The sequence below is a fragment of the Camelus dromedarius genome, chromosome 6 (assembly GCF_036321535.1).
Source record: "Camelus dromedarius isolate mCamDro1 chromosome 6, mCamDro1.pat, whole genome shotgun sequence".
NCBI lineage: Eukaryota > Metazoa > Chordata > Mammalia > Artiodactyla > Camelidae > Camelus > Camelus dromedarius.
Window position 1 is genome coordinate 33,787,485 of NC_087441.1, and position 22,332 is coordinate 33,809,816.

A 22,332-nucleotide genomic window follows, 5' to 3' on the forward strand; every position below is an offset into this window, starting at 1 on the left:
TTAGGAGTCTTTTCTTATTATAGAAATAAGCAAGTACAGCATTGATTCTGCAGTCAGAGAGTTAAGCTTCTGCACTCCCAGACTTCTTTCAAAGCTACAGGTAATATCCTGCCTTTTTTCTGCTTTGAACTGCTGTGCCATAATCTTTACTATATCTAAAACCTGTATCAGTTAGGGTCCAATCAGAAAAAGAGAAAGTACTCTAGGAGTTTTGTAAACTGAATTTATAAAGAAGGGAACTGATTACATACATGATGGCAGAATGGAGAAGTGGCACCGGAAATGTTGAGGACGAGCAAAAACTAGCAGGAACAGAAAACCACTCCCAGTTCCAGACTGGAGACAGAGAACAGAGGCAGTGCTGATGGAACCCCGACCGGAGGCTTCTGCTAGAACCTGCAACCACAGTTAAGTACAACCAGCAGGACACAGAGGAGATGGGGTCATGCCTAGGATCGCTGGCATTCGGGGAGAGGAAATGAGATATATGGATTCTCATTTTTTTTTTTTTTTTTGCCAATTTTCCACCAATCAGAAGAGCACCACTGGCTAAACTTAGAGAGAAGCCAGGTGATATGGAGCCTGAAAAGGTCAGGTCTCTTGAGATTTAAAGCAGAACACTAATATCCCAGGGTCCTATTCCCGGTTCACAGAGATCCAATGACAGGAGACCCGGCAGGGTAGACCAGCATGAGCCTAGCCAATGCCCAATGGTCAGAGAAGGGCACAGGGCCATTGACGTAAAAATCTGAGGATGGAAAGAGGACACAGAGTGAAAAGAAAAAAAAAAAAAAGACGATGGAGGAAGTGGATCTGAGTATCAGAGGTGGTAGGATCTAGACCTCCTGCGTTTAGCCTCCACTAGCAAAAACGATGTTTGATAGATGCCACATTGTTTGGGTCTTGCACCTATCAGAGCATGAGGAATTTCCATCAGGCATAGCTGAGACACTGCTTTCCCTGTGGAATCAGCGTGTCTACTCCAGCACCCAAGCTGGCAGCTAGACCAGAGGCTTCAGCCTTCCCACTACACGACAGAACTGACCTTGAGGATAGCCCCGGCAGTTCAGGTAACACATTCCTTCTCTGCAGCTTGTGCAAAATCAGTGACTCTGCTGCAGCCGGGTTCATGAAGGGTTTCACGTTTCCCAGGGAAGGACTTGCACAAGCCCTGTTACCTCATGAGGAGGCCTTACTTCGCCACCCCTGCTTGGACAGGCTCATGACTACCTCGGTCTTTAACGGAACAGAAATTTAAAACCACACAGCTGTGTAGTGCCACAAATCCAAACTGCAGCTGCCTCGCCATCTCCATCCCCACCAACCAGGAGGGCATCAGTGCTGGTGCAAGGGGCATGGTTGACACACGTGCAGAGTTCAGATAAGCCCAGCTTTTCTCTCTGATTCTAGAAGGCACAGACACCCCAGACATGTAAACGAAAGGAGGCTGGGGTCTAATGCGAGCTCTTAGAGTCCTTCTCTGAACTTCAGTGAGGTCCTAAAGTCATTTCCATCTTAAAAAATGCTCTATTATGGTACTCATCACACAGCACTGCAATTACATTTTAATTACTCATCTTCCCTGCTAGACTAGAAAATATGAGCAGAAGACCTGGGTCTGATTTGCTTGTTGCCATGACCCTTGGGCCTAGGTACAGGATTAATGCTCAAAAATATTTATTGACAAAAAGAAAGGAACTGAGGATTGCCATGATAGAATATTGGTGAATGACATGATATGAAGATTTTTGAAACATTGTTTCAAAGCATCCAATGTCAAAGACGATGCTGACATTGAATGACACCTGTTTTTAGTGATAGTTTATGTCTTCCATCTATAAGGCTTGACTAAACTTCTTGCTAAAGCAACATTTTGCTGGCTCCATGGATCAGGAAACTTTATTTGTAATCCAAAACCCATATTAAATGAATGACATAATATAATATTGTTTACCAAGCATCCATCAACAGTGCTGACAATACCAAAGTTCCTTCACTGAGAAGGATTTGTTGATTAAGAAGTTAATTTGTAGGGAAGTAAGGTCAAATTTAACCAATAGATCCATTTTAAAGGCAACATGTCTTCTTTTATAAATTAGAACACCTCTAGATAAAAACAAACATCATTAATAGCCTGGATTTTTATGTCATTTTCCCATAAAACACTAAACATCAAAGATAAATTATACTTAATATTAGACAAATACTTCTTAAAAAACGTGGCTCTAAGAGGCATCTTATTATTTATCTTGTATTGTGTTGGGAAGAATGGAGCTGGTTGTGAGGAGGGCATTTAAATGTGCGGCAAGCTTATAGGCACTGACATAAGAACATTTATCCCTGTCGTATGTTCTTGGATTTAATAAAGAGAAAAAAACCTTCAAATTTGAAAATATGGATCAAATTAAATTTGCTTTGAGGAAATATATAGTGCACACATTCGAGACTAATTCTCCTTGTAAGGAGGTATTTAATACAATCTTTTAATGTACGAATGTATTTCACACTGTGGGGTTCTATCTGCTTAGCATTTGCCCATTTTTTTATAAAAACATTTTGCATTATTCAAACCAAAAAATAAACAGTAGATCAAAAACAACTTATGTTCTTTGCTGTAAAAATTGTTGACTCAAATGTATTACAATAATCTCACTGAGAAGCCATTTTCCGAATCTCATTTAATCATACTTGGATAAAAGGAAATCATTTTGTATGTCTTTGCATGTATGCATGTGGCTCAAAGGAAGTGAATATGGTATGTGATTTGTGTTTTAGCAGGGCCTGGTTTTTGTCAGAGTTGTGAATTTGTAACTTTTTTTGTTTAAGCAGTATTATATCTCCAGTTAGGGGGCTCTGAAATATCTTCAAATTCCTCCCCAAATCTTAAAACTGTTCACTGTTCCTATGGCCTTTCCTGCTACCTACAATCAGAATTCTTCCTTACATTCTACATTCAGACTCCAGTATAAGCCACGCACAGGCACCCGTAGATGCGATGTCTCTCGGGGGGTCTATATTTGAACCAAGAGCAAAGGCTTAACCTAGAGATTAAGTTCTAGATAAAATGCAAGGCAGCCCTGAAGCTTTTGAGCCATTAGGTTCCTGATGGAGGCCTTGGAGTCATGCTCTGAGGAAAGAGGTGCTTCCTCTGACTAGAGAGTTCTCTGCTTCTTCATTCAGAAAATGTCCTTCTCCCCTTTCTTCCTGAATTCTGCATTTCTTTCACTTCCTAAGATGATGATGGTATCAACCATATCGTCTCACGAACTGATGGAAGCTAACAGAGAATATCATTACCCTGGCTGAATGAGAAACAGCTTTTCCAATTATCATCTGCTCTACCTCAATATTTTTTTCTGGTTTGATTCTTCATCTGTTATGTAGAATCTGTGACGGTTCTTTTTGGAATAGGTACTGATACCTAAATGAGATGAAATCCATCTGGCTGAGCAAAAGCAGATGTCAGAGCACAGTAATACCTTTATTGAGCTTATTAAAGTGTTACCACTTCATTAATTCACGTTAATGCAATATTCATTTAATTAATGCATATAATTGATCAATTTGTTAGCCTGTTTATGTAACAAATATATAGAGAGCACCTACTGGCACTGTTCTCAGTGCTTAGAAGACTCAAATGAAAAAGAAAAGCCCCTTTTTTAAAGGGAGAAATAGACATTACACAAGTCAACAAATAAATGTAAGAAGTAATGCCAGACTACGGTAAGTGCTATCATTAGAAGTAAAGATAGATAACAGAAGTGAGAGCTGGAGGAGCCATTTTTGACCCAATAGTCTAAGAAGATCTTTTTGAAGAGGGGACCCTTTACTGGAGGCCTAAATGAAGCGTCCTCGGGCATGAAAAGGTCTGAGAACAAGGCTCTGGGCTGAGGAAATTACCCATAATAAGGACCTGAGACAAGAATGTTCACGGAGGGTTGAGGAACAGCAGAAGGGAGCAGGCTGGAGAGGAGGCTGCAAGGTGCACAGGGGCAGGAAGAAGCAGCGGAGCCCAGCAGGAGTCATTTCAGATGGTGCCTTGCATGCCATTGTGTTAAATGCTTTCCTACAGAAGAATCTTCCTTATTATAGCTTTAGAACTATTTTTCTGATTTTAAAAGGACGGTAAATTAAGCCACATATGGGTAACTCATATCTTACTAAAACATACTCTAACTGTTGGATATTTAGGTTGTTACCAGATATCCCCCCCAATATATATGTGTAAGGCTTTTACAACTTTGCACATAACACTCTGTCCCAGTTTCTAATTATAGCTATGGCAGGACACTTTAAAGTTGCTTCTTAATTACCAATAACTTGTTTAAAAACAAACATGACTTAAAACCTCATTGTAGAGAAATAATATAGAAAGCTGACGCTAAATAAGCTTATTCAAAGTCAGTTCTCTGAGTCTAATTTGCTTAATTGGTTCAAAAGAACATGGTGCTAAAGCAGTAACAGTTACAGGCGAATGGCTGTGTTGGCTTACAGCACTGCGGCTCAGCCTAACCAGCAGGCATCTCTAAGTTTCATAGGTCATAAGTAACACTTGTCAACCATGCTGATGGCTCAGCATGTCCCTATCACTATTATTAGAAAATCAATGTTAAGTCCATTCTCCTGGCTCAATCCATCCATAGACACTTCCTCTCCGCACCCCCCCCCCCCAATCCCTGACTCCTTACCCCTTTACCACCCAGATGGATGATTCATGCCTTTTATTTTACTGGAGCACATTGAAACAACTGAAAGAGTTTGTTTATTGTCTCACCACCAAGTCTACCAGATTGCCTGCATCTATACCCATCAGCTCTGAATTTTCTCCTTGCAGTAGATGCACTGCCCTGTCCCTGTTCCTATCTAAGGTCAAACCCTCCACCTTAGCACTGGACCCTGTCTTCTCTCAGCTACTCAAGAACTTAGTTCTTACACCAATCATTTCTCCCCCTCATTAGATTGTTTCCATCAGCATGCAAACGTGCTACAATATCTGCACTCAACAAAGCATATGAACACAAGCAAACCTCCCTAGACGTCCCTCCGTCTCTCGCTGCAGCCCTATTTCTCTACTCCTTACAGTCCTTGAAGAAGCTGGCTGTACTTACTGTCTTCATTTTCTCACCTCAGCTCCTTTAATAAAGCTTTTGTTAGTATTCCTCTGCCAAATTCACTGTTTGCAAAGTCAAGGATAACTTCCACTTTGCCATATTTAATATTCAGTTTCCAATCCTCGTTCTTCTCACAATTTATCATCCCTCTCTCTAGGAAGGGCACCTCCTCCAGCAAGTGGAGAGCTTCAGGAAAAACAATTGCAGATCCAACAGACTCTGGAGATCTAAGAGGTGATAGATGTCACAGACAGACTGCCTGCCTATGCTCCAAGTCTTTCCTCTCCATGTTGTTTTTCCTTCAAACACATTCTGGGAGAATATAATTTGAAATTCGGTCCAAAACATGATCAAATAATGATTTGGATTACAGAATATTCTGTGAGAATGTGAAATTCCAAGGCTAAATTTCTTTCATTAACAATATTTTGTATGATCATTTACATTACTTTGTCGTGAGAGTTTTTTGTAGCACCAGTGAATTCCAGTTTCTTCTTTTTTCTGAATATGCAATTTTATTTTCCTCCTTTTTCAAACTACCTATGTCTTCAGATTGAGTAATTCCAGAGTTGTCAGGGAAAATACTAGGGTTTTCATTTCATTTGCATTTTAGTTTGACTGTTTGATAATCTTTTCCAAATGGGATCATGTCCCTTCTGCCCCCGTAGAGAGATTTTGATCTTATGCAATACTCAAGAGAATGGAATCATTCAGAAAATAAAATACTTACAACCAGGAAAGTGATCTAAACCTGGAAAATATTATAACCCTTATAAATCACATTTATGATGTCTTTCTTTCTTTCTTTCTTTTTTTTTTTTTTCTCGCATGACCTGGACTGGCTTTTTTTTTGGTTGGGGGGAAGGAATTAGGGTTGTTTATCTTTTTTTAAGTAGGGATTGAACCTAAGACCTTGTGCATGCTAAGCACACACTCCACCACTGAGCTATACACTCTCCTCTCTTTTTTTCACTTTTCTAAAAGAAACCTATAAAACTGCTACAACTCTCATTTTTAATAAATGATGTAATTAGTCACAGACGGGGGGCCCATCTTTCCAAGGTTAGAAGATTGCAGCAAAACACTCTTTTCTTATCATTGCATAAGCAATTATGAATTTTTTTACATTGTACATTCACATCCATTATGCCTATTAGATAACATGTTTATTAGATAATATTCTATTAGATCATATTCTGCTATCTTTCATTATGCTGATTAGATAATATTCTGCTATCTTTGTTTTGAAAATGGTGCTTCTGGCTTTACAACTTTTGAGGAATATCTTAAAGAGAAAAAAATTCCCAGTAGTTCTGATTATTTGGTTGTTTGGCAATATTAAACTCAGCTTTTTTTTTCCCCCATTGAGAAGAAGGAAACAGGAAGCAAAAGGACAAGAAGAATTGGACTCATTACGCCTCACGCTATGATGCCACAGTTAACATACTATATAAATGCGTTAAAAAGTCAGCAGTAGGGGATCTGGATGTACAGAAAGTTTAATGGATTAATTTTTGCGCTCATGAAGTTGGAGTGCAAAAGCTCCAATCCATCCATTTCGCAGGCTGCCTGACAAATCTAGTGCATGGGGCGCACCCTCATGGGGACCTCAGCCCTTCTGAGGGCCTCGCCAGCTACAGCTCTCTTCAGGAGCAACTGCGGAGTGTGCCAAATTGTGTGACATTGGTTCCCCTCTCGGGACTAACTGAGAGCACCAAACTCATTCTCACTTGTGATTCAAATAAAAGATTTGAGGACCTGTCACTGGAGATTTTTCGGGCAGAGTGGAAGAGGGACAGAGTGTCTCTATGGTATCAATGCAGCTCCTTCACTATAAGATGCCTAGTTTTTACACCATGAGAAAGGATGACATTTCTTGAAATACCTCCTAATTACTTCAGTTTTATATATTATACTACCTGTGAGTGTGAAAACCCTAGAGTCCTGCAATTACCATTAGACTCGTTCCTCTAGCAGGTTACATGTGCTAATGAAGGAAAAAACCTAATTATAATTCTATAAATGGCTGTTTATCAGTGAGTCACCCTCCTCCTTTTACCCTTCTAAGCTACTTTTCTGGCTGCATCAGGCTGTATACACATTCTGCTTTTTTAAATGTTGAAAACGAATCTTTAAAGAGGAGAAGGGGGAGTAACACTTCGAATGCTACTTTGGAATGTAGAGCAACGTCAATATTTTAAAATTTCTTCATACAGTTCTCAATCAGGAAAGAGATTCAAAGAGCCTCATTTTCTTTGTATTGCTTTACATCTAATCGCGGTATTTACTAAACATTGCTCCCTGGTTACCTATAGTGAAATGAACTACTGATCCAAATGTTTAATTGCATTTTCCATGTAAATTTTAAATATAGGACAGAATAGAGGAGGTTTGTTACCGTATCAAAGGCATGGAACTTATTTGCTCTTTTTGGCCAAATAACCCTGGCTGCTAGAAGCAGAAAAAATTGATTTATTTCACTATTTAATATCCCTTGAGTTGTATTTTTCTATAATTTCCCACAGTTCATCAAAGCATCAATTGTCCCTGAGTGAATTCACAGACAAAGAGATTGACATTCTGCCCTCCAAAGCTAATCTGGCAACTGTCAATCCCAATTTAGTTGCCAAATGAGTTCCAGGGGTCATGTTAGGATGATGCTTTACATTGAAGACGGGGATTTTGATAAGGTTATCCCAGCCTGAAAACACACTCAGGGCTGGGGTGGACCATCCTGAATTGGACATAATTCTTTAGTAAATTCTGTCACTATTTCAGGATCTAAGAGCCCACTTAATACAAGATCATTCTAATCTAGACAAATTATTTCATAGTTTTTAAAAAAAATTATAGTGGTTTTCAGTTTCTTTTTTAAATCCAAATATTTCTAAATTTAAAGCCATGGAATTCTTAATGCAAACAAATGCTTTACTTTTACACGGCTTTCTGAATGATAAACCCAGAAACAGCATAGCTGTTTTAATGTGGCACAGAATAAAAAATTGCTGTTCTAGGTGATCCCTGACTAGGCTTTGAAGACAAAAGGGATGGCAATTACTTAGACCACATTTGTATCTGTTTTCTTTTTATTTCCAGCAGGATGCTATCTTTGAATATTTATCTCTGTGCTTTTATTTTCCGTACTTAACTTTTGCAAACTTTACCTGTTGAGTCAGTGACATCCTTCTTGCTTCAAAGAGAATTAAACCATTGTTTTAATAAGAATGCAAAAAGAAAAAAAGTGGTTGATGCTTAATCATTTGTTTTGACCTCCAAAAGAAACTCTCAAAGCCCACATCAGAAATAAAAGCTTTGAAACCAAAGCTTTTGATTTATAAGAGAAAATAAAAGGTTAACTGAAAAAAGTTTGGGTAAGGAAAACTGCACGTAGTGTACTTATTAAGAATGAATTAGAAAGAGAACAGATAAGGCCAAAAAAGCCCAAATCTAGGGAGAACAGATTAGGAGGAGCTGGAGTAGCGGGGAGAGGATGTGCCTTTGAATGAGTAGAAGCTCTTCAACGTGGAGAGCAGCAGAGTCAACATTCTGAGGCTGTCACGTTGAACTCTGCCAGCAGCATGGAGACCCAGAGGAGTCAAGTCAATACCTGGAGACCATTCTGCTATTCCAGGGAGCACAGGTTGACTGTTCTCATTGCTCTGCGGGAAGACCTTCTACCAACATCTTACATGCATGGCGCCTGTGAATCACCCAATAGAAACAGTGCCTGCTCACGCCCCAAGACTCTACTAATACTCACGGAGATTCTACCGTGTGGAAGGTTCATTCTCCTTTCAATACCCAAGATGCTTTTAAGCCCCACAAAAGAAAGGATGAGATTCTTAACACCCACAGGGGCCTTTGACGGGGGAATTACCAAGAGGGAAAGACATCAAAGTAAGAAAGTACAAATTAGGGCAGCTAATTTACCAGAGTCACAGACACTGTGTATGCCATCTAGCTCTTGTGGAGAAAGAGAAAGCAAATCAAGTATTAGAGGAAATAGTAGGAATGTGAAATGGTTTACACTGTTTTAACCACAAGAGTAAGAAGGCAGAAATCCAAGCGAGAATTCTCAGTACCTTTGTGACTCTCAATGAGGGCTTCATGGAGTATATATAAGACTTCTGTAACACTGGGAATAGGTGTCCTCAGCTTCTGGAAATTCAATTATAATTTTTAGAAAAGTATGCACATAAAATAAAATCAGAGGCATGGCCATTCATGGTCTAGTCAGCTATACTGTGTACAAAGGTATGGGGAGGTTTCTGGAAAGGATTCTGCCACATAAATGAAGAATATGTATGATTTGGGTATTAAAAGATGAATTGAAGCACAAATTCTCCCCAGAGCTCTGGACAATCCAGTTTCTTGCTTCACTTGACACCTGGGTTAGAGTCAGTGTTAAGTAATAGAAAGAAGCCAGAAACCAGGAACATTCTTTGTGCTCTGTCTAAAGGTCCCAGGTAATTTAATCCTTACAAAGCAAAGAATATTCAATGAACAAATAAGAACGTCATCACGCGGGAGTTTGTTAGGGGTAAAACAACTCAGGCCTCACGCCAAAGGAGTCAGCACCTGTACTTTAAAAAGACCTCTAAATGATTCATATGATCGTTACTCTGGAGAAGTACTGACCAGCTGCTCAGCTTTTTCCTTGCCCTCCTACCATAGAGCGCTGGGCACAGCCCTGACAGATGCAGATTCCATGCAACAGTGCAGTAGGAGGGAGCAATTCCAGCAGCTTTATTTGGGGGAGCTAGACAGTTACTGAAATCTACTTTACTACAATTTGATTTCATCCCAGTGAACACTGTTCATATATCTGGCATTTCCCTTTGTCTTGAGGATGAATGAAACATGTTCCCTACATTGAAGAAGGGACAGTTAAGCAAACAGGTCATTAGAATACATTGATAAGAGCAACCTGTTAACATTTGTTTTATGATGTATCAAATGGGCTTATTTAGAAACATCTAAAAACATTTAATCCAGTAATCTGTAAGTTATTTGACAATCACATATGTCTCCAATAAATGTTATATTGGATTCATAAGATGAGATGGGAGACATTCCCATCTCATTCTTTGAAAAAGTTTGTGTAAATTTACTATAACAATTTTACATGTTTTTAGGAATTCACTAGTGAAGCTATGTGGACATGATTTTTTTTTCTGTCAAAGGGTTTTGATTAATGATTCAGCCCCTTAATGGATAAAAGAGTATTCAGGTTCATAATTTATTTTAAGTTGTATTTTTCAAAAAATGTGTCCACTTCATTCTGATTGTCAGATATATTGGCTTAATCTTTTTCATAATATACTCTCTCACTACCTAATCTATATGGTCCTTTGTAATATTAGTAAAATATGGTTTTACTTAATTTTCCCTTGATCTTTCTTGATAGGGTTTTTAAAAATCAATTTTATGAACATTTTTAAAGAAATAATTTGGCTTTACTAATTTTTTTCCTGCTGTATGTTCATTGAGCTCTTCTCTAATCTTCATTATTTCAATCCTTCTACTTTGGGGGGAGTTCATTTGCTGTTCCTGTACTAACTTCTGGATAGGGAAGCTTAGATCATTAATTATTCAGCATTTCTTCTCTTTTAATATCTACATAGAAGGCCATACAGTTTACTCTAAGTAACTCTTTAGCTTCATGTCCCCAAGATTTGATCTGTTCAAAACATTTTTTAATCTTCATTATAACCTATTGGGCCCATAATTTATTTGAGAGTGTACTGCTTAATTTCTAAGCAATCAGGTTTTCTAGCTTAATTCCACAGTGGTCAGGGAATGCTGGCTAAATAATGGTAAATCGTCCTGTATTTTGACAATTCTATGTTTTGAATCATTTTATAACTGAATATTCTATATGCCTTTGAAAATAATATATTCATATTTATTTTTTGGTATAGCATTCTATGTATGCCAATTAAGTCTGCTGGGTTATGTATATATATTTCACATCCTCTGAATTTTGATCTGATTGATGTATTCAGAGAGGAGTTTTAAAATCTCCCACTGTGATTGTGGATATGGCTATTTCTCCTTTTAATTCTGTCAATTTTTGCTGTATATATTTTGAAGCTATTTTATTCACGTAATTCTGATGGCAATTATCTTCATGTGGATTGACCTTTTTATGACGTACCCTCTTTTTAGTTTTTAGTAATGCTTCTTGCCTTAAACACTACTATGTGTAATATGAAAATTATTACACTTTTTGTGTGTGTTCCCATGGTATATATTTTCTAAACTTTTTAATTTAAATACTTATATTCAAGGTTTATCTCTTATAGACAACATATACACAGGTTTTGTATCTTCATCTAGATTGACAATCTTAGTCTTTTAACTGGAGTATTTTATTTATTTACATTTAATATAATTATAGATATATTGGGATTATTTCATCTATCTTGGTATTTTTCTCTTGTTGAACTGCCCTTTTTTTGTGAGCTTCTCTCCTTAGTTCCACTTGTTAATCAGTTATTTCTATTTAATTTTTTCACCCATAGTTGGTCTTTGGTACCTATGCTTTCTTTTAGTCACTCTAGAAATTATTAATCTTTGAAATATTATAATCTAATATAAACATTACCTTTACCGTTTCTATAATGCTAGAAACTTAGAACACTTTCACTCCTTTCAACCTTTTGTATTATTGTTGTCACCCATTTTAGTTCTACAAAATATGAATTCTGAAAGATTTTACTAGTAAGATTTTGTGTTTTTTTACTCACATATTTATCCTTTCTATTATCTTTTTTCTTTCCTGAAAATTCATTTATCTCTCTAGGATGTTTTCCCTTCTGTCTGAAGAACTTCTTTTAGTATTTCTTTTAGTGCATGTTCGCTACTAATGAATTATCTTAGTTCTTGTTGTCTGAAAATGCTTTTATTTCGCTTTTATTATTGAAGAATATTTTTGCAGAGTATTGGATTCTAGGCTGTCACTTTTAAAGCACATTACAGGTGCCATTCAATTGCCTTCTGGAGTCACTATTTCCGTTGAAAAGTCAATTGTCGGTCGGTCTCTTTGTAGTTCCTTTGAAGGTAATACGTATTTTATCTTTGGTGGCTTTTAAGATTTTTTTCTTCGACTTTAATTTTCAACAGTGCTACGAGTCTATACCTGGATGTGATTTTCTTCATATTTATTCCACTTGAGATCTGAAATTCTTCAATCTGTGGGTTGATGTAATCAGTTTTGGAAAACTCTGTCGTTATCACTTCAGATGTTGCTTCTGTCCAATTCTATCCTCTCCTTCAAGTGATTCAACTATTTGTATATTGCATCTTTAGCTGAGTCCCATATGTTTCTGACATCCTTTTAATAGTTTTATTCTTACCTTTTTGTGTTTATCAACCTCTCTCAGGGCTTCAGTTGGATACTTTCTATTGACCCATCATCCTCCAGTTCACCTATCTTGTCCTCCACCATTTTAAATCTACTATCAAACACAGCTAATGTGTTCTTAATTTTAAATATTACATTTTTTCAGTTATGGAATTTCCATTTTATTCTTTCTTTAGATTCCAATCCTCTTAGGGTAAATTCTTCACCTTTCAATATATTAGTTCTAGTTTTTCCCATTTTTTCCTTCAACATTTTAAGAACTTACCAGGTAATTACAATGTCTGAGTCACCTGTTGGTCTGTTTCCATTGTCTATTTTTTTCTTCACTCTTAGTACTGAGGTTCTCTCTTTTAGCATGTGTAGGAACTTTCAGTTACCTGATATCATCCATATAAATAAATTATAAGATGATGCTATCTTTCTAGTAGGGTATTTTTCCCTTTCCCTATGCTAGACAGAAAAAGTGATGGCTGATTAGCTTTATTTCACTCAAGGACTGTGCTGAGTTGAGCCTGGATTTTAGCCCTGGTAATGTTTAGTGTACCTCTCCTTTCTGCCTGACTTGTTACCCAGGATTTCTCAACTGTAACTCTAGTTTATTCTGCATAGCCCCTCTCTGATCTTCAATCTCCATTTTGTAAGATTGTCAAAAAATTTTAACTCTGCTTTTCAATCTTTCCATTTAGACTTTCAGCCTTATACAGAATTCATCAAACGCCCTAACAAGAAAATCGTCTGTGTGTTGGAGGCCCTTTCCCTTAAAGCTATGCTGATTTATACATAGCCCAGAAATAACCTTCTGTGGGTTTCAAGCTGGGATTCTTAGCCTCCTTCTCCAACCAGAATCAGCAAATGCCCCCAGAGTATAGCACCTTCTAAAGGTTACCTTGTCTTTTCCCCAAGTATCATTACTTCAGCACATCTCTACTGTTTTTGATTTGTTGTTGTCCAAGGTTTACAACACACACACATACACACACACACAAACACTATGTAAATAATAAAAACATGTGCTTCTTGCTTCATCTCATGGTCAATTTGTAAAGATTTCTGTAGCCTCTCCAACACAAAAATTTTTTTCTTCTTTTATTTATTTTTTGAAATGAATTTTGCATTTTTTTTCTCTTCTTCTCTGAGTAAGAAGTGAATTAAGGCAGTTGGATTCTTTGGGGATGATGATAAATCTTTTTGGACATGTTGAATTTAAGGTGACAATGGAATTGACATGACACAAGCAGAAAGTTGGAGATGTGTGATTTTAACTTAGCAACAAGGTCAGGACTGAAGATACAAATCTGGTAGATACATGTGTAGAGATGATAGTTTAAATTATGGCAGTGAATTGCATTTTCAAGTAAAAGACTGTAAACAGAGAAACAGAAATGTCCAAAGACCCTATTCCTCATTTTAGGGGTCTTAAAAGGAAGTGGAAAAAAGTAAGCAAACAAAAGAGACCTGAAGAAGAAAATGAGCAGTTTAAGTCAATGCACTATTAACAGAAACAAGAGAATAGAGGCAGTTACAGTTTGGCCAAATTATCATAAGTTGGTTCGTTTCTATTTTGGGGGGAAATTATATCATATTTAATTGTTAATAACATGTAGTACACTTACCCTACATCCGAAAGAAAAATCAATATTGATGATTGGAAAATAAATTTTTTCTAATTTATTTAGAGATAGTTAATTGAAGTTTTCTTAGACTACCTGCATTTTATAGTAAGAAAAGTAAAATATTTTAAAAAATGAATCTAATTAATTACCTCTTTTAGCCTTAAATCAATTATCAGAGGTATTCTTCATTAGTAATTGCAAAGATTTTTTACTTTTTGAAGAACAGCATCAATTCAAATAAAAAAATGACTATAACAGATGTCTCTCCCTACCACCTTTTTCCATATGAAATCATAACAGCAAATTTTGATACAAGCATTGATTTCATTGAGAAGAAAATATCCAAACAGCAGATGCCTCTCAAATGAATAATTCATTTTTTATACAAGGAATAAAACTGGGATTGTTGCAATAGTACATTGTTCCACACAGCACTCGCATGTGGTTTTAAGGATTTATTTCCTATTTCCTACACTGTATGACAGGTTTTTTCCTCTTCCTGTCTCTTACATTTGCAAGACTTTCATTCCTCAAAGCTTAAATAGGCCACATTCTTACATGGCCTTTTTATATACCAATTTTTTTAAATAAAAATTTATATCTAGATCTCAGAAGCAACTATCAAAATTATTAAAACATGACAGCTTCCCCGACGTTGCTATTAAAAGCATTCATTAGGTTTAATTGATTGCTTTAGGCTATGTTTAACAAGATAAGTTCCTGACAATATAATGAAGCCTGAGAGATATATACCTGCATCCCTAGTATCAAAGGGTTAAATACCAACAAATTGGGTTGTTTTAAGTGTAAAATAATCCCTTGGTTACTCCTTCATGATCTGTAAGTTAATTGCCTTATTTCTAAAGATAGGCAGTACATCATTTATTAACCGTGCCCATGACTTACAAAAGTAGAAACCTAGATCTCAAAAGAGTCATATAAAAAAAAGTGTTAGGGTAGAATCTCAGCCTATGAGTAATTTACAATTGTAATACCAATTTCAACAGAATACAGTTTTTTCAGATACCACAAGAGCACTCATTTTATCCTGTGTATAACTATTCAAAAACTATTTCATAAATTTCATTTTCCCAACTGATGTACCTAATAGGTGAGTTGCCGTGTTCTATGTGTTTTCCTTCTAACAATGTACTTTGACGTTAACTACAGAACAAATAGCAGATCTCTTCTATTTTCAAAATTACTCAACTAAGTAGATAGTTGGAATTAGTTCCTATTTCTCTCTATTTGATTTGTGAGCAAGAGAATCACGACTAACCAGAATAATACCACAGAACAATAAGACTATTTACATGAGGAGTTCTCAAAACTATTAACCCAATAGAGCAGGTCACATTCAATACTCAAAGGCAGCTGCCTACAAAGTTAGCAAACACTTTGGGTTATAAATTATGCCATCTCTGTTTCATTAACAGAACATCTATTAAAATATCATCCCAGAAAGTAACACACTGTAGAATGTTTTAAGATATTTGGTTACAACACTAATATCTAAACCATTAATGGAAATAATGTGGAAATAATTATTATGCAATATATATGCTTATTTGTTGCTGTCATATTATGTACTAACTTATGATATTCCAAAATTTTTTTGATATCACTGAGATAAAATTTTTTAAAAGCAGTTTCTCGAGTTGATTTGTTTTACTTTTTCTTAAATCTCATGGGTATAATAATTAAAATGTATTAATTGATAATTTAATAGTAATGCTGGATTCACATAGAATTTTTGATGAACAAAATGTATTATCTATACAGTTATGTGTACGAAGAGAACTGAAGGTCAGCCAGGTCAGTCCTGTGTATCATATTATTGTAATTAAGTCATTTTCATTCCTAACCAGGTTGGTTAATGACGCTAACACCCGTCCCTCTTATAAGTACATGGCAGGCAGTTTATCAGTAAAAGCAGAAAGACACTGGAAAATGACAGCACAAAATTCTAACCTTTAAGGGATGACTAAAGTTTGCCTTACTGTTTTACCTCTTTTCATCACTTCTTGCCAATACTTATTATGAAGGAATCACCTCTTTACAAAATGTTTTACGGAAATAAATACACTTCTTTCGCCTATATAAAAACCACAGAATTTCCTCCCTGATTCTACTTCCCATATTTCTCTTTTAGCCTCAAACAAACTGACCCATTCATATGGTCAAACGATTTTATTTTTTTGGTGAGGTGAGGGAAAAAAAAGCAGTTTATATTCTGTAATCTAAGTATTATCAGCAGTTTCAGAACTCCCATTTTTGAGCTTTCATATATTGGTACATTTTTCAATCACCACTGCTTCCTTCTGGCACTGTATTACTTGAAGAATGTGAGGCAGTTGCAGAAGCTAAAGAATTAAACGGCATAAATACACCTTTCTCAAACCCTCTGAGTAGGAAAGGGAGGAAAAACCGGTAAAGATAACAATATAACTTTGCCCTTTATGGTTTTCCTTTAGATTATTTGTTAAAAGGAAATTACTAAATTTTCACGTGCTCTGCAGAGCCTAGCCTTGGTTTATAAGATGAAAAGTAAAGGAACTATTATTAACTGCTTCATTGCCACGGGAGAGTCATTACCTGCCTATGTGCATCAGAAGAATTCTTACTCGTTTGGGTTGTAACTGTCTTGAACCCTAATGTTTAGGATGTGCCCTCACTGTGGTTTCAATGCCCATGTCCAAGGTCACGAGATCGCAAGCTTTATTCTGTGCCTGCAGTCATCGTGTGGAACAATAAGCAAAATCACAGAACATTTGTGCAGCCAGGTTAGCTCAAATCTCTCTCCATTTTTTTTTAATATTAAACAAACTCTCTGGTCTGCTGGATCATTTTACTCAGCCAATAAGCCTGAATACCTGTCTTCCAATTATTGAGGTGATTATTTAAAATCAAAAATGTCATTATAAGTCATTTTAGTGAGGAATCTCTTTGAACAAAGTGGATTATACAGCAGAGATGTATAAATTGGGTAAAGGAATTCAAGTCTCGGGAAGCACGTTTGCTTTCCTGGCATAGAGGGAATATGAGTTTGAAGTAGGAAATTAAGTGTCCTTCCTAGATCTGCTTGAACAATTCCTTTTTATTGTTCACGGCATCTTTGGGAAAGGACTACCTGCTGCTAAGAGCGTGCAACACGATGCCCAGCAAGAATCGCAGAAAGGCCATCCACCAGGGCAGATTTTGCAGGAGGCCACAGTGAGGACTTGTCCAAAATCTTATTATAAAACTATAGGTTCCAAAAACGTTGGGTCTATCTCATACTATAACATTAACCTCTTATTTTATCCCTCATCATTTTCCATTGAAAAGAAAAAAAAAAGTTAAGATTATTTATATTCAGTATTGCAGTTGAATAATAAATACACATACCTGAAAATGCTCAGTGTGATTTTTGAAACTCCTGGATGCTAGATTATAAATGTGTATTACCATTATCCCCACCCCCTTCCCCACAAGATACATAGTCCTGCAAAGGTAGTTTCTGGCAACTTTTTAGCTGTTTTAGCCTTTTAAAGCAGATTATCATCTCTGGGCTTTAAAAATGTCAACATCTTCACAGGGTCTTCCTGCTCTAAGGGACAGAGAGGTAAAAGAACATTTTACAATATGTATCTTTGAAAGTCAGTATGAAGTAGTACAAGTCTACAACTCTCTCAAGTGTCTCAAACAAGATTAATTACTATTCTGAATGGATTATCTCATTTGATTTATATGCAGTCAATGGCGTTCCGACAGAAGGATGTTGGTTTTAGAACTCTACAAACGGCATTATTTCAGTAGGAAAGCCACCGATGTTAGAAATATAAAAGCAACACACTCATTCAAATACAAAAACACACTCACATGAGGACAGCACAAAATAAAGAAACCTAAACGAAAAAGTATTTTAAGTCTTTCCTAGACTATTTTATATCATTTATGTAAATAAATTACATCCCTCTGGTAATATTTTATTCAAATAAAACCCATTAATTGTTTGAATTATTATGCTACTATTTGGGTCCAATCAGGAAAAATTTTTTAGAGTAATAAGCAAACTAAGTGATTTCAAAAACCTTCAAGATTTTATCTCTGAAAAAATTCCTATTCTGCTTCAGAAATCTCTCATCAGTCAATATCTTAAAAGTACACAGCATGGTCATTGTAATAATCAATATTTCACATTAGTTTTGTGTAAGATAATAAAAACACTTTTTAATGACACACTGAAACATGTCTTGGATGGGAGAAATGCAGAGAGGTAGAGGAAGACACCTTTCAATTTACCTTCATTCGAGGTGCATCTAAGTGACAAGAGCAGGGTGAGACTCTGCCTTACTTAGGAAGAGGCTTGTTAACACACAACTGATGACTCAGGCAAATCAGATGGCAAATTACCTTTGAGAGGTCCCCAGCCTCCAAATAGAAGCAGATAACAAACACGTTCCATGTAACCCAGAGGACCAGCCAGACAGCATACTGCAGAAAAGCAAGAGTGAAATAACGTATAATTAATTTTGAATCAGCTGAGTAAGATTTAAATAGAACTTGAACTTTTGAACACCAGATCTTAAGATGAGTGGGAAATACTAGATATTGCTTCTTTCTAGGGAATAGGATGAGATGTACATTTATCTCTAGTTTGATTTTTTTTTCTTCACTGTTATGAACGCTTACAATATTACAGCTCAAATTTGCTTAGGGACAATTATTTTGGGGGGGTTAGACAAAAGAAACAGTATCCCACATTTCTGTTTTAAGGAGGAATGCTTATGGTTTCCACACATCTACAAACATGATGCCCCAACAGATATACCAACCACAATTTGTCAGAAAGAGAACCCTTATCTTCCTTTAGCAAGATCAGCCCCATGTGCGATAACATAGAATCTTTCCACAAGTTATCTAGGGTCATCTTCAAATCAGTCTTCATACCTCTGTCCCATCTAATCAGCTTTCCCTCTCTGGCATCTTCTTTTCATTGATCTCTTCGCCTTCTTATTTTTTTCTCTCATGATCTCCCATTACATTGATCATCTAGTTTTTATTCCTGATTTTATTCTGTTGTCTATTCAGTGTGCTTTCTTCACCAATAACAGATTTTTCTTACCAAGACATAGTCCTGAGCATTCAATTAACTAAAACTTATTAAGCCCCTAGAAGGAAACATGCTAGACAGACACTGAAGACACAAAAACCAATGATAAATTCTCTGTGAATTCAAGTCAAGTGAAAAGACAAGAAAAGAGACGATTCTTACACAAGAATTATAAAAAAAGGTATGTAGTCTGAGCTCAAGGAAGGAAGACAGGGAGGAGTGGTTAACCTATCCTGAGAGAAGGTAGTCCTGCAAAGTTTAACAGAACTTTCCACTTTCCATAAGAGGTGGACCAAGTTGACTTACGAATTTTACCAAATAAAAATGTAAGGGGTCAGAAGGGCTACAGTGGTGGGGGTGCCGTAAAGAAAGAAAGCTGCAAGTGTAAATTTTTAAAAAACGGGACAAGAGGCTACCATGTCAGTCCTCTGCTAAATGAATATCAATGGTGCCCATTCTTTATATGGTGAGATCCAAAGTTTTTATTTTATAGTTCAAGGACCTCCATGATCTTGTGCCATGTTATCTTTCCAGACACGTGTTTTAGTTCATCTCTCAAATCATTATGGATTACATATACATTGGATTACTTGCTGCTCCATGCACATGGAAAGATATTTCTCACCTCTGTGCCATTTTGTATGTTATTCTTTATCCTTTAATAATTTTTCTTTTCCCAAGGTACTCCTCTTACCACCCATCAATATTTCATTTTTCTTCAGAGGTCAATATAAATATCATCTCATGAGTGATATCCAACTGGAAACAGCATACTCCTACTACAATAAGATCTTGCTTCCTCAAATTTCATTCCAAATGTCTTATATCTAATTGTGTATTTTCTTCCAGTGCACAATGATAAGCTCCTTGAGGGAAAACAATTATTTCAATTTATGTTTATATCCCCACGTTGCTAACTTAGTACTTTGCACAAAAAAGGTACCCAGAAAACACTTTGTTAGTCAATAATTGAATGAGGCACAGCCTGGAGAAAATCTTAACTATTTTCAGAAGCAAAACTCCTTCCACCCCTCCCAGATCAGGCTTTTATGAGAACACTAAGATCATTTATGTAGTGTGAAGACTGAGAGCCCTAAATGATGAGTTTATGTAATAATAAATTGTGACTCAGCTGTTTTCCAGGTGATGCGTTCATCTGACTGCTGAATATGTGCATTGCTCAGTGAGAATAAAGTAAGGGCAAAATTAAATGGTCCAAGACAAAAGAAGGGGTTTGGGAGGTGAGGGCTGTGGACTGGAAATAGGGTCAAGAAGCTGAACAGGCTGTGGTAAGGAACTTCAGTTCTAGAACAGAGATCTCATGAGACATCTAAGTTTGCTCAGCATTATAAAGTGTGAATTCACCTCACAAAATTTTTTTAAATGCTAAAATCTAAACTTATTGGACTGTTTTTCAGATTTTGATATTAGTTTTAGAATATAATGGAGCGCTGTGTCCTACTTTAAGAGTAAATAGGTGAAGGGGGAAAAAGTGCCCATAAGTTCCTGTGATTTGGTTTAAGTGTTTGTAAGAAAGAAAGAAAACATGATTGGTCGAAGTGTTTTATCATGTTCTTTGTTCCTCGTGACACACTTTCCCTACCTTACTTTTAAATGGAGAGCTAAATAAGCACAATTTACTAAAAGCCAAAGTAGCAGGATAAGTAAAATACTTGGTAAGGGTGGTTGAAACAGACTGTATTACATACATTAAATATTCCTGAAAACTTGTCATTGGTAGGCAGGTTTCCTAATGAGGCATTAAAGAATGTCAATAGAAAAGGTATAGCTTTTCTATTTTGCAACTGAAATTATATTCTAAGATCGTAAAATGCTGAAAATATTCTCTGTATCCATGTAGTACCCACGGCTATAATCACTACTTCACTATATATTAAATACATAATGAGAATTTGGAATTTTCATTCAGATTAATTTAAATATCACTCGTACGAAGTTACTTATAGCCATATGTATGTGTATGTGCAAATGTAAATTATACTTAGTTTTGTTAAAAATTTGAGCTGAAAAATTTATGCTGTAGTCACCAAAGTTAATAATTTTATGGAAAGATAGGTAAGATAATAGGTTACATGCAAATAAATTGCGTGTAGAGATTAAGAAGAACTTGGGACCAAAAGTCTGGGTCACTTAGGAGCTCTGTGGCTACATTCGAGTCTCACTACAGTTTACTTTCCTCAAATGTAAAACAGTCTTAGTAATAGTAGCAAACTCATGTGGTTTGTATGGAGATGGATTGACAGAATGTTTGAAAGTACTCAACGTTTGAGTTCTTACTACATGTTGCTATTTTATTATGATAATTACATTACATCATCTCCTCTCCTTATTTCAGTAATACGTCAGTAATCTCCAAATTTTTATTTCTTTAGAATACTAAAAAATATACTTTTTACATTAATTTATGCAAAATATTTTTCCATCTAAATGAACTTGCATGAAACATATTCTTCCCTAGAATAAGTTTCTTTTTTGATACATTAATGCTAATATTGATGGATGAAACAAATCTTTTTTCATTTGGCTTCATTAAAACAATAATTTATTATTTCTGATTAGCCACACTGCATAATTATAAAGCATTTTCTATATCATACTTTATGAGTTGCTCTGTCACGGCATTTACTAGTAACAGTTTTGTTCTTTTTTGTCCCATTTGTCCTACAGTAATCCAGCATTTACTTGCATTATTTTCATTTTATTGCATACTTCATTACCAACCAGTTAGCCTGCAATACACTCTACTTCATTAGAGATTTACAAAAGAGAATTAGCACCTTTAGTGGTGTGGCACTTTAATAACACACAGATGCCCATACCAATGCTATAGAGGGTAGTCCTGCATTTGGATCATTATCCAAAGGAAGGGTTTTACCTAATTTAACTTTATCTCACTTAACTTGACTCATTAACTTTCTCTCATTTAACTTTCTTATACTTCCTTTGTTCATTCCCTTTTCTTTTTATTATCCTTTTCTGTACTTGCTTTTCTCATTTTAGTAGTGGCATTTATGTAAATAAAATCTTTTCTAATTGGATGGTGCTTAGTTGTCTAAATATCGATGAGGAGTTTGCATTCCCTTGTAATTTGGCCTATGAATGACTTTTGTCAATGAACTCTGTCAT

At 36.0% G+C, this 22,332-nt stretch overlaps 1 protein-coding gene across 6 annotated transcripts in view; it reads right to left on the bottom strand.

Moving 5' to 3' along the window:
- NKAIN2 (sodium/potassium transporting ATPase interacting 2) overlaps positions 1–22,332 on the bottom strand; it is an 850,734-nt gene that overhangs the window by 360,624 nt on the left and 467,778 nt on the right. For all 6 annotated transcript variants that reach the window (XM_064486725.1, XM_064486723.1, XM_064486722.1 and 3 more), the window contains one exon: positions 18,486–18,566. In XM_064486725.1, coding sequence (XP_064342795.1) covers positions 18,486–18,566 — 81 coding nt within the window. The remainder of the gene's footprint in view (positions 1–18,485; positions 18,567–22,332) is intronic.